Here is a 13,688-nt window from a genome sequence, read left to right as displayed (position 1 = left end):
AAGTATTTTCAGAATGGTTATTTTCTCTGTGGGTTCTTAATTAAAAATTGAGCGATACAAATAAGAATATTGTTGTTAAAATAAAACTTATGAAATAACTTGCTAGTATTGGAAACATGAAGAAGTGCATAAAAATGTAGAAGTTTTCCATGATAAGCTAGGTTCTAAAAACAAAGCGCAGAAATTGCTACAGTATCCTTATATAAAAAATTAAAGTCATTTACGTGTTTTTACCACTAGCGGCGTAATTTAGGGGGTACACAGAAATAATTTTACGCAGTTTAGTGTGTACAGAATTTTATCAGCTTGAAGATCACTGTACTAAGCTGCTAAATTTTGCAACAAAATCACTAAAATGATTGACTTGAGCGTCCCAGTATGTTTTTTTCTTAAATTTGCAGATAAGTTTTTCTATTGGTGAGAAGCTATAAGTTAATATTAAAATGGAAAACTGTGTAACTATTTTTACTATTGTAGGATCTAACAGATCATTGAAAGTGTTAGTGATGAAAATGCTTTTAAGGAGAAGAAAAGACAAGGTTTACAATATCCTTCCATACCAAAGCTTAAGTAAGTTAACAAGTATAAGTTTGTGTGTTAAGAAGTTTGTTTTTTATGTTAATCTATAAACTTAAAATCAATTTATGTTTTTGTTTTAGACAAAGTGAAATTTTTATTTTATTTTAAATTTTCATCTCTTTGTTATTTGTCTTTCGGTTTAAGTGGCCTAGGTTTTGATGCCTGGGTCCATCGTATTGACAATAAACTTGCAATAACAATAATAGTTGTAAAGTCAGTAATAAAAGTTGAACTTTGTTTAAGAAAATAAGCATTCTTTAAAGTTTTCGTAAACCATTTTTTATAAAAATAAATATCTAATAATCTAAGAAAAAAGTAATTTTTCTAGGATCTATATAAACAGGGTAGGAGTCTAATTTGCACGAAGGTTCAAAATGGACAAAGACGCTTTTGTATGAAGACACTTTTATATGGGTTGAAAAAAAAAAAAAATTTTGACTCAGTTTTTTATTTATTTTTTACTGTTACTTATACCCCTAAACCTCGGTCGAAATTTTTTTTTGTTTTTTTTAAGCTTATTTTTTATTAGTTTTTTTATGTCTTGGTTTTTTTTATTAATAATCTTATTAGGCATTTATTTTTTTTTCAATCACTGTTACCCCTAACCCTTACCCTCGGTTGGTAACTGTTTTTTTATAAATTTATTTTCAATTTTTTTTTTCTCTAGTTTTTTTTAATAGTTTTTTATTTTTTCTTATTTATTTTTACTATCACTGTTACCCCTAATCCTCATCCTCGGTGGGTAATTTTATTTTCATTTTTTTATTAACTTATCTTTTTGTTTTTTATTTTATTGTTTAATTTTTTTCTTTTTATTTTATCTTTTTTTTTTTACTTTCGTGCAAAAGTGAACCTCCGTGCAAAAGTCTCTTCGTACAAAAGTGACCCTTCGTGCAAAAGCGTCTTTGTGCAAAAAAGTCATCGTGAAAAATGTTCCTTCGTGCAAAAGTGTATCTTCGTGCATATTTGATCTTTCGTGCATGTTTGACCTCCTCCCATATATGTTGTTTATTGAACGACAAAAATACGCTCAAAAAGCTTGGTCCAAAGATCTGGTGTACAAAAAACCTTGCGGTTATATAAAACGGACGTTTAAAATTTTGAAGTCATTTAGTTTATAAAATACTTTTCAAACTGCCGAGTTCTAAGACACTTCGCTGGCGTTATAATATACAGCTAGTGTTTTGGTAAGGAGAGCTCTAATCGAAATATTTATTACTTATGTTTTAATTACTAAAGTTCGATCAAATTAATACTAGATGTGTTGTTTGTTTTTGTATTATTTTTGTGTGCACTTTCTTATCGCATATAGATTATATTAAGTTTAAATATTTTTTGTAGCTTCGCTAAACAGTTTCTTAATCTACACTTGCTATATTTTTTGTACAATAAAATACTCAACATCAAAAGAGAAAAGAAAACAGTTAAATATCTCCAACATTAGCAATAACCTAGTTACTAGAAGTAAATCACGAACAGAAAAGGCCACTGTATCTACCCCTTTAAGTCTACATTCAACACTACACTACGACTAACACAATGATCTATAACAACAACTAATCTCTAAAGTCTAAAGGTTACATTTAGCCGATAACATTTTGGTCAAATTAATTTTTTAATACCAAAACAGAAGAGCGCATTACGTTTAGCTTATTAAGTTTCAAGTTAAAATTAATTCTAAGTAGAATACTGAAACCAATAAACCATACCCTAAAAAACTTAAAAACTGTAAACTTTTTCTTCCTTAATACATATAAAGCTATTTAAATGTTAAATATATTGGATATTGTTTTTTATATAAGTTTAATAAGTAGTAAAACGTTTACTAACTGTTTATAAAATTTTAAATATTTCTTGACACTCTCATTTGTTGAAAAATCTATCGATTAGTTTATGTTGAAAGATTGGACGATGCATTGAAGAACAAACAAATATGTGTTTAATACAGCTTTTTCAATAAAAACTTAAAATTTCAATCATTAACTTTTATAGGTAAACAAAAAAGTGTTAATAATATGCATTTTATAATTGGTTTCGTTGTTCTAAATAAAAAGCTTTTATACTTAAGATGACTAGTCAAAAAATATGGCTTTTAGTTTTAGTGTTTTCAGTTTCTATTACTCAAATAGGATCGGTTTGTTTACTTAATGCTTTTTATACTTTTATATTATTTTTATAATTGAACATATACAGTAACCTCTCGCTTATTTACGCACATTGTGTCCCAGAAAAAACGCGTAAAGATACGAGAGATCGTAAAGATAAGAAAGGTACCAGATATACTTACTGTAATAGCTGTTTTTGGTTATTGCTTTAAGTTAAAAGCAGACAACGGACTTTCAAACTTTTAACAGTTTGTTTACTTTATTTTTAAATATGAAAACTAAAGATAAAACTATAAATACATTAAAAAAAGGATTTAAATTCATATAAAATAATTTTACGTGTAGAAAAATTTACTAATTTTAATAATATGTAGATTTTATCTTTATCTTTATTTATATGTGACTTATTTGATACTTATCATTTATATTCTAATCTACTTAGCAAAATCAATTTATAATTAAGCATTTGTTTACAACTACGAAATTATGTGGTGTCCATATAAAAATTATTTCACTATACTTTCATTATTTAACACGGTCATATTTCTTTCAGAATTTTAATTTAATCTTTTATTGTTAACAAAGTTTCTGATATACTAAGGTATAACTAAATATTTATTATCTAGTTAAGGAACATAATTTTACAAAGTCTATAGAGATGTGAGTTTATAAAGATATAGAGATGTGAGTTAGCATTTAAAAACATATTTTAAATTAAAAACACACAATAAACATAATTTTTGCATTATTAAAATTATTTTATTTTTGTAGTTTTCATAGTTTTAAAATGCGTAACTAAACGAGAGTGCGTAACGTCACGAGTGCGTAAAGATGCGAGAGGTAACTGTACATACTTTTTTACTTTTTCATTTCTAATATTTTCTTTATAGTCTACAAAATAGTCTGATTGGTTGAAATCATTATGTTTTTATTCAAACATAAAAATAATAATTGTTACATCTTTGAAAGCTTAAATATTATTGGTAGCTATTGATTTTGATAGTGAAACATTTCAACGTATATTAACGAGTATAATTAAATAAATTTCGTTCGTTCTTGTTTCAGTTACCAGTAAAAAAAAACTTATAAATATAACATTTTTTTGTACTTACAGAAGAGTGGTATAAAATGTTAAGTAAATTTTTAATTTCAAATATTTTATAAGAAAAAGTAAGCACTGGTAAACAAAGTTAAAAATATGTTTTTATGCATGATCAGATCATATACTGCTTATTGTTTAAACCAGTGGTCTCAACAGTGTAGACGAAATTTTTAAGGTGTACGAAGTTTATTTTGAAATTTACACTAGACATTTTGGGGTTTATAATGAAAAGAAAAAAAGGTTTTCAGAATATTTTTTAGGAGTTTTGAGCTTGGAGTGCACAAATTTCATTAATTCCAGCTTAGTGTTCAAAGATTTTAATTACCGTGAAGACTATTGGTTTAAACTAAATTATAGTATAGAATTGTGAGTATTCACTTACAATCTTTATACAATAAACAACTGACGCAAACTGGATACAACTGATATTGGGTTTATTTGCTGTTAGAACAAGCAAAATATTGTAAATATTTTTGAACTAATTAAATTTTACTTATTTTTTTAAAAGAAGGTTATACTAAAAAACATACTATTCACTTAATTTTACCTTAGACTAAGCAAGGCAGTTATAACAATGCACAACCATTTTTATATGCATTAGTTAATAGTTTTTACAATTTAATACAAAAACCTAAAACGTGAGCAACTTAAAAAAACAAAGTTTGCTGCTTATTACTTTAATGAATTTAATTTTCTGATAATAACAAGTTGTAATTAATTCTAAGTTAACTACATTCAAAAAAAAAAGTTTACTTAGAAAATATCAGTTGTTTTATATATCTAATTTAAAGTAAGAGTACAATTGATTTATTTACTTCTATATAAATTATTATTATACAGACGTTAGAAAACTTTAGGCATTTATTTTTTTAGTAATAATTTTTTAGCAAGCTCCTGTTAATTAATTTGGGGTAATTCTAATATAATGTAAATCGTCTTGATTGAAAAAGGTTAAAAAAAATTAACTTTGAAATTTTGTTGAAGTAAAAACATGTTTAATGACATAGTAGTTATAAAAATATACTAAAAGTAAAAAATAATTTTAAAAGAAAAATAAATGCACCTTATGTTGTAGAAGGATTAAATAATAAATTAACAAATAAACTATTTTATATCTAGTACAAAAATTAATACATATAAAACAGAGTTAAAGTTTTAAAACTTTCTAAAATGTGATAATGTTTAGAAGTAAATAATTGAAATAAAAACCTATAATGCTGTACTTGATGATTTTAAGTTTAAGAAGACTAAAAAATATATAATTTATTGATTAAAAAAAAGTTATAACTAAGAAAATAAAAGTTATGGTTTAAGAGCACGGACTAAAAAATAATTGTGTAAGTAAAAAAAGTGTTTTTTAGTTTTAAGTTTGTACATTAAAAAATTAACTTCTTTTATTCTACGTTTTAAGCAAATATTATACTATTTTGTCCGAGATAAAAACTACCTGAAGTAAAAAAAAATATTAGTAAAAATTAATTTAAGAGTTTAAAACAAATCTTAGTCTACAAAATCATTTACAGTGTAACACTTGATAGTTTTTATTAGTTGAAAATGGCTTAGTTTTAGTGACTTTAGTCGATTACGCTTCTATTGCTTGCAAAACGAAACGATGGCGACTGTTTTTTCCATGGGCTTTTGAATTAAAGTAGTTTATTTGTGCAGTTTGTTGTATTTTGTTCTTTCTCACTTTATTAATTTGTAAATACACATTTGTTTCTAAGACTCGATTTTTTTATACTATTAGTTTAAGCATTCTAACAATCTTACTACTTAATTAGGCTGAGTTTAAATGATAGCTAAGTCAATTCTAACCATTAGCTTAAGCAACCGTCAACGATATTGTTATAACGCGTTAAGTTAGTTAATCGCCAGGTCCGCGTAAAACTAAGTGACAACTTCGGCTGACAGGTTCAACAGCTATTGAAATATGCTTATTTTGAAATAGATAGTTTTAATTTAGCCTTATAGTACTTGAATGTTGCTGATAAAAACATTTAGCTTTGAAATAACAATAATTACAGTCGGCAATTTTACATTTCAAAGTGGTTTTAAATTTCTAAAAGGAGTTTAAGTATGAAATAATTTCAAAATTTAAATAAAAAATATGTACTAAAGTAATAGTTGACAGCCTTTTATAAGAAAAACTTCTTGCGCGGGCCACAGTTGTTTAATATAAATGTAGTTATGTAATCAATAAAGATTTACAATTTTTAACCAAAAGTATTATATATAATGACATAATAAAGCTCTAGTAATTACTTAATGTTAAGTAACGAGCCTTCTTGTAAGTTTTCACAACAAATACGTTTGTTTTTATTGTTTAAAAAATTAGGGTTTTTAGGTTAAAATTATATTGCGGGCTGCTGTTTGTCGACCTCTGTTGCAAATTAGATTGTATTAAAACCAATTACACTGGTTTTAAGAGCATCTAAGTGGAAACGTCATGCAATTTTATTTTCAACTTTTACTGTTATTTTGATATCTTTAAAGCATAAATATTAAATTGTTAATTTATTTTTATACTAAAATTATAAATAGGGCTTATTTTCATCTTTGTCCGGACCAACACTTTTGTATTTGGCTGGTAATGTTAATTCAGCGGTTGATTCTGTTTCATATATTTTCACTGGGAGAGCTATTGGGTTTGTTATTGGTTCAATTACTTGTGGATTTTTTCCGAAAATTTACAAAAAGTATAAGCCATTTCAAACAATAGGTTAGACTATTTTTACTAAAATATAACTATTATATGAAATAACCAAAATACTACTTTTTTTAAAACATGCTAACTTAATTTATTTTCCATGCTACTAGTTTGATATTAAAATATATAGAAACATAAACTCAGTCATTTATTATAAAAATAGATGATAAAAATCATAATTAAAGGTATTGGAGTGGTGTTAGCGGGAATTTTAGTCTTGGTAACCCCTTGGACATACAGTTTAGCTGGATTAATAGTTTTGCAAACAATAACTTCTATTCTCTTTGGATATTTAGATGCAGGTTTACTAAAAATATATATTTTAATTTTTGTAAGCTTAACTGTTTTAAATTTAATTTAGTTGCCAAATTATTTGATTTAAACATTACTAGTTTTGATAGGTTACATAATTTTCTCGGTTTAACTTAATGACTGTCAATATTAAGTTTGCATTCTTTAAAAATATTTCAAATCTTAAATTCCAAATATAGATATAGCATAACATCAATGCGAAAGAAGCTTTTCTATTCTGCATTATTATGAGGTTGATCAAAGGAGCGAGCGCATTGTTATTTTGTTTAAGTACTAGTTGATAATATTGTGAAAAGATTTGAGACATTCAATATAATCATTCAGTTACATATTGGAGTCCTTTTTCGTAAAAAAATAAATATATGTAGTCGTTTAGATGCTCTAAGATTACAATTAAGATTAAAACAGTTAACTGTTTTTGATGCTGGGTTTTTTCCTTGATTCTCAAAGAAAAGTTTTGTTATAAGTGATTTATCAGGAAAACCGTTGACGTCAACAATCAATAAATCGTTCGTGAATTATCGGATCCGCATATTTTTTGAAATTAGTATAAAGTTTTCTGCTATAATTTAGATAAATATAAAAGTTCAATTTTTTGTAGTAGCTTAGTAACAGTGATAATTAACAGTTATAAAATCTTTCAGTGTTTGTTTATCACATTAAATATGATAAATGTAAACTTTGTAAATTGAGGCGAAGAAACAAAAATAATCAGAGGTAAGTAACGTTTTTAGTTAGTTGGCTAAATTTACCAGAAATGAAAAAAAAATATAGATAGATACTAATAAAATCATATTTCATGGGTTGAAATTATTACTGACCCTAAAATACCTAGTGTAAGTTTCAAACCTCAAATAATTTTTTTTTTGCTTTTCATTATGAATCTCAAATTATTTAGTGTTAATTTAGAAAAAACTTACGTGCTTGTGGCTCAAGTTAAAAAAAAGGTTTAATTTTTTAAAGTTAACTTTTGTGGGTCGTACGTTGCCCATCCCTGCTTTAAGTAGTAAATCTCTAACTGGTTAAAGTAAAGTACAGTAAGATGTCAGTATTTGTTGAATTTTATCAATACAAATTATTTAGCAAATTAAAAAAGTATTGATTACTGATTTGATTTTAAATTTGTTTTTCGTTTTCTTATTGAACAACTGGAAGCTACTTTTCCTATAATTGACATAAACAACGCTTAACTCTATATTTTAAACATTCTTTTATATGAATTATTTTAGCTTATAACTTTTTAAAATCTATTTGTAACGTTTGCTTTAACTTCTAATCCAAAGTTTACTTGATTAATTTAACTTAGACTAACTTTACCTCTTTCTAAGTTAAGTAATCTTCATTGTTAAATTTAGACTGTTTTAAAAAGATTAAAATCAATCAATATAATTTAAAAAGAATAGTAGTAGTTTTAAAAGTCCCTAAACTTTTTAACTGCCATTTTTTTGTTTAAGGTATAAAGAGTGTAGACTAAAAACTGATTAAATTTGATATTTTTTTTTTAATAAAGAAAAAAGTAAGTTCTTCCATTAAATGTAAATTAAAAAACTAAAACACTACAAATCAAACTTTTGTGATCCAAATAAGCTAACTACACTAATAAAAAGCAAGTGAAAAATAAGTCGTTATACTTTGAATTGAGACTTTTGTAACTTCTATAGCAACCAAAAACGATTGTAAAATGTTTGTAAACCTGCATAATTACAATTATTAGAATAACTAGTTTTAGTCTTTTTACAGACGTTTTTTTTTAATGAGTCGTAGTATTTTTAAATTATTGGATCCTGATCAGGAAAAATCTTAGTTAGATCTGGATCTTTTTTTAAATTTATAATTTGGCCTGATCTAGCCAACTAATCATTATTTAGTAGATCACTAATCGTTATTTAATTGAAAAACATCTAAAAAGGGTTCTACTATTATTAAAAATGAATCTAAAATAAGTAAGTAGTCAACTTAATAAATATTTCGAATGACTAAGTCAAGATAAGATTATAAATTATTTATTTTTGATTTAGACCATAGCATTAATATGTTAGTTACAGTGCTATAATTAATCTCATCCTTAACTTATTTTTTCAGGTGGGAGATCAATATACTTAAATATTTTTGGCCAGAATGAATCAAGATCTTACATGCAGTCTTTTGATTTTATGTTTGGAGTAGGTGCTTTCCTTGCTCCTTTAATAGGTAAATTATAAAAGTCATAACTAACTAAAAAATTCAATAATTTACTTTATAAACTTTTTACAGCTTTAAGTATCAACACTTATATTTCAACAAAACATCATCCTAAAGTTGTCTTAATGTTAATAAAACTATATATTTGAAAGTTAAACACGTAAAAAAAGATTGTGTTTATGAAAGATATTTGTTCCAATATTAGAAAGACAACATGTTTAAATGAATTAGGTGAATTAAAATTATAACCTGATTTTTGAAATAAAGTCATTAACAAAAAAATGTACTAAAATATAATCGATAAAGCTAATATAACTCCATAAATCAGTTATGTTTTAGGTTTTAAAAAAACAAAAAGTGTTAATTTTTTGAAAACAAAACTAAAAAAATTATTACTATTTTAAATTAAAAGATAAATGTGGTAAAAAAAAGCAGGGTTAGCAAATTTGTCCATGTAGAAAAGTATTAACTGATAAAAATACTATACAAAACATATGTGTAATGTAACATATCATCTCAAGTTTGAAAAAATACTTTTTTGTTGTTCCCACGGTTGTATCATAGATCAAAATTCTGAAACAATAAATACTGTTGCTGTTTATGAATCTTAACAGACTTATTTACTATAGTATACATATTATCTAAAATTTAAGTCCATTTACGATTTTAGTGTAATATTGATAATTAAAGAACAGTATATCCTTTACAATCAACAAAATCGGCGAAAGTCTGCAGAACAAGTCCGGACAATCGTTTGCCGTGAGACAAGCTCAAATTTAACAAAAGTCTACCGAAACTTGTGGTCTGATGATCGAATTGGCATGATCAACCCTTTTGTTAAATTTTATATCCTTTACAGTGTTTAAAATAGTTAATGCATTGAAGTAGCTTAGATTAGAAAACAAATATCAATATAAAAATAAATTAATTTATTAAATTAAACTGAATTTTTCAAACAATTAACGAGCTTGTTTCTAAATAAAAGTATAAATGTTATAAACGAAAAAGAAAACTAAAGCTGTGTATTTAAGGGTTATAACTTTTTTATAACCAGCATTACTTATATTTATTTAAAGTAAAATTTGTATTGTAAACAAAACTTTAAAATTGAATTGTAAAACAAAACCAATCAGTATCCAAACAAAATTACCAATCTATGAGGGCACTGGATAATTAATTAGTGACTTATGTTAAGTGCTTCTTGATCAGCTCTTAAAGTTTCGATACGTTCTAAATTACACAAAATAAATTTACTAAGAACGTTTTTTTTTTTGTGTAAAGTAACATTTTCTATAGTTCTTAAAATACGTGTTCTTAATTGGTAGCTTATACAAGTGTGCACGAAAATTCAAATTTAGACAGTTCAATTTTTGACAATACAAATTCCGATAATTTAATTTCTAAAAACTTTGAGTTATTGTTAACTATCTCTTTTAATAAATCCTTTTCTTCCATTTTTTTTTACCATCATAATCTCATTAATTAAAGCTACATGAAATTTTCTTTTTAATTTAAATTTTTCCTAATGTGTGGCTAAAAAAGTGTTATAACTTTTAAACTATGGATATTATTAGTAACAACGATTTTTTTCGATTAATAAAATGTTCTACTTTTTTTATACGATTATAATGCTATTAACTAGAGCTAGACTAACAAAAAAATTTACTTGTATCAAAACTAAATTATCTTTGAGATGTGGATTTAAAAAAATTCTAATTATAATTTGAATTGTCCAAATTATAATTGTCGTAGTTTGAGTTTTCTTATTCACAATTAGTTAGCAAGCTCAGAACAGTTTCTCAGTTAATTTTTTTATTTCTGCTAACAAACCAAAATAAAACTCTTTTTTAATGTTTTGGTTTTTGTACGGCAACGCAAAGTAGGCACACACACTGGAAATAAAAAATATTAATTTTTGGATTGTTACAATTAGTGGTGAGGATAATAATGAATTAACTTTACACATTACAATCTACAAGTGAAGTTATGCAAGTTGGTGCGAAGCCGTTTGAATATTTTTGTTCTTAAATGAAATTAAGCTTTCTTTGAAATTAAAAAATATTCTAAAATTATGTACTTTTAATAGCTCCACTAAAAATAAACTCACAATTAAAACTCACTCAATTAATTGTAGATCAGTTGAAAAAATTTAACACAGTTATACAAAATGTCTTTTATACAAACCCAGTCAAAAAAGACAGTATGATAGAAATTAAAACACATACAGGCTTTTTTGTTTTTAAAAACTTAAAATTTTAGTAAAAATACAATTTGTAACTTGTTAATGTATACCTGTACTTCTATGATTTTTTGTTTAAGAGAAAATTAATTTATCTATATAACTTATTATAAATTTAAGCCATTATTTTTAGTTCTACATGTATTATTTTTGTAGCAACACCGTTTTTGGAAATGGCAGATGCTCAAAGTGACGTTGAAAACACTTGTCCTTCGACAAACTTTGAACTTTTTTATAATTCAACTGATCCGTTAACAAGAAAAAGTACTTATCAAACAGCTGACTACAATGAGTTTAACCCTATTGGCTGGACTTACATCATGTCAGGAATTTTTACCACTTTTACTGGATTAAGTATGATTTTTTTGGATGTATTTAAAGTTGATAAACGTATTGAAAAAACTAAAAAAAAAACTGTTAATGAAGAACTCTCTGAAAGTAGTGAAGAACCATTTAAAGATGTTGTATGGTTCTTTTTACCAGTCCTAGCATTTTTCTTTGTTGTTACCAGCCTTGAACTTTTGTTTCAAAGCTACATTTATTCTATTTCACTATGTTCAAACCTTGGATTTACAGTAAGCTTACCTATAAGTTAATGTTTTTTATTACAATTTGCTTTATTAAAATAATGCTAGATTTTAGAATCCTCATGGATGAACACAACTTTTTGGATTGGTTTTATGATCGGAAGAGGTATAGGAATTATAATTTCAACATATTTCAAACCAAAAACTATGATTTTGTATAGTTTAATCGGTACAACTATTAGTCTAGTAATTACTTGATTCTACTATAAAAAGTATACATGATAATGTTCAATGTATGTAGGTTATATTCGCTGTATTTGGCCAATCAGTATCACTTATCTTTTGGCTTGTATCATTCTTCCATGGTTTCAGCGTTTCTTGGTTTTATCCGACAGGTATAATTCAATAGATTTTTTTTTGAGGAATTGTATAATATTAAAAGTATTAAGATGTTAAACATTAATTTTAGGAGTTTCGTGGGTTAGTGAAATAACGAATGTTTCAAACACTTACATATTTATATTTGCAATTGGAAACACTATTGGTAGCATGGTTACACCCGTTATAGCTGGATTAATTTTTGTTAGCAAACCGTTTAATGTGGTAAGAATTTGATTACTTAAGCTGATTAGTTTATTTATCTTTAATTTTTGATATTGTAAATCTGTATTTATAATAATTTAATACGTTCTAGTTTAATAAAAACTTTGACAAAAAACAGCTTTAAAGTAAATAAATCGTTTTTAAAACTTTTAAAGTTTTTTATGCATTCTTTCGATATATGACTACGATACAGTTCTTTTTATCCAATTGTTATAAACACATATTATAAATGAAACTAGCTCACTTTTTTGAAAATCATTTGCCAAAAAAAGCTTACAATCAGTAATCTTAAGTCTTATAGTTTTATTTAGTTTATAAAAATTTTATTGTACAAAAGTTTACTGCTATTGAAGATCTTTATTTTAAGGTTTAATAACTTATTAACAACATATATTGAAAGTAATTGCTAAAATTTTACTTCAAAAATAAGTGAATTTATAAAAAAAAACAAAGCATAAATAAAATAAAAACAAAAACTTAAAACAAAATATTTTCATAATTGCTGAAGTTCAACATTTTTTTAGAGCTATTTATTATTTATATTCTTATTCTCCAACTCATTTAACATCATGCGAATTACCAAGTAAAAATACAAACAAACAAATTTTTTAGACAAATAAGCATACCACTTTTTTGCTACTCATCGTACTTTTTATTTCTATACAATACAGTAAAACCTCTCGAGAATCTACGTACATTGCGTCCACATCAAAAATGCTTAATTAAAAGAGAGAACGTAATTAAACGAGAGGTAGGAATTATATTACATACTATATTAATTATTTTATGCTATTTTATATATTAGTATATTATTGTTAAATCAATACAAACAATAAATTTGTTTTCTACAACATTACAAATTTTTAAAATAAGTATATTCTATATTTTTTGAAAGTTCAAAAATTTGGCAACTAAACAAGAGTTCGTAACCAAACGATTAACAATAATTTAGCCTCTTTTCGCTACAAATCTTCAGTGTTATTTACGTTTAAAGTTTCTGTAAACGTTAAACTAAATAATGATCCTAATTAAACCTTATAACTTTAAAATACGTAGAAACAAGTTTAAATAGATAAGCTATGCAAAAAAATTAGGCAAACTTGACATATTTTACTAACAAAGCTTTACGTTTTAGAAACTTATTAAGTTGATAATAGTTAAACATAGTAAATATAAATTATTAGGGCATTAAAGCAATAGTGGAAAACAGCTTGAACACTTTATTGTTATAACATTATGTTTAATATCAAATAACTTTATCAATTTGTCCAATAAATTTTTCTATTAAAGTCTTTTATAAGTCAATTTTTTTTCTAAAATCTCCCTTATTTGC

General features: G+C 25.1%; 1 protein-coding gene across 1 annotated transcript; it reads left to right on the top strand.

Annotated features, from left to right (window-relative positions):
- The first annotated feature begins 355 nt into the window (after window positions 1-355).
- LOC145833456 (solute carrier family 60 member 1-like) lies at window positions 356-12,367 on the top strand. The gene is made up of 7 exons (XM_082940632.1): window positions 356-376; window positions 6,328-6,505; window positions 8,888-8,995; window positions 11,652-11,800; window positions 11,861-11,998; window positions 12,054-12,147; window positions 12,222-12,367. Exons 1-7 carry the CDS (start codon window positions 356-358, stop codon window positions 12,365-12,367), a joined length of 834 nt encoding a protein of 277 aa, XP_082796758.1.
- Window positions 12,368-13,688: the final 1,321 nt, after the last annotated feature.

Source organism: Thalia democratica, chromosome 4 (genome assembly GCF_965202585.1).
Source record: "Thalia democratica chromosome 4, ktThaDemo2.hap1.1, whole genome shotgun sequence".
Lineage (NCBI taxonomy): Eukaryota > Metazoa > Chordata > Thaliacea > Salpida > Salpidae > Thalia > Thalia democratica.
The sequence above is the reverse complement of the archived record's forward strand: the minus strand, read 5'-3'. Positions and strand labels throughout refer to the sequence as shown.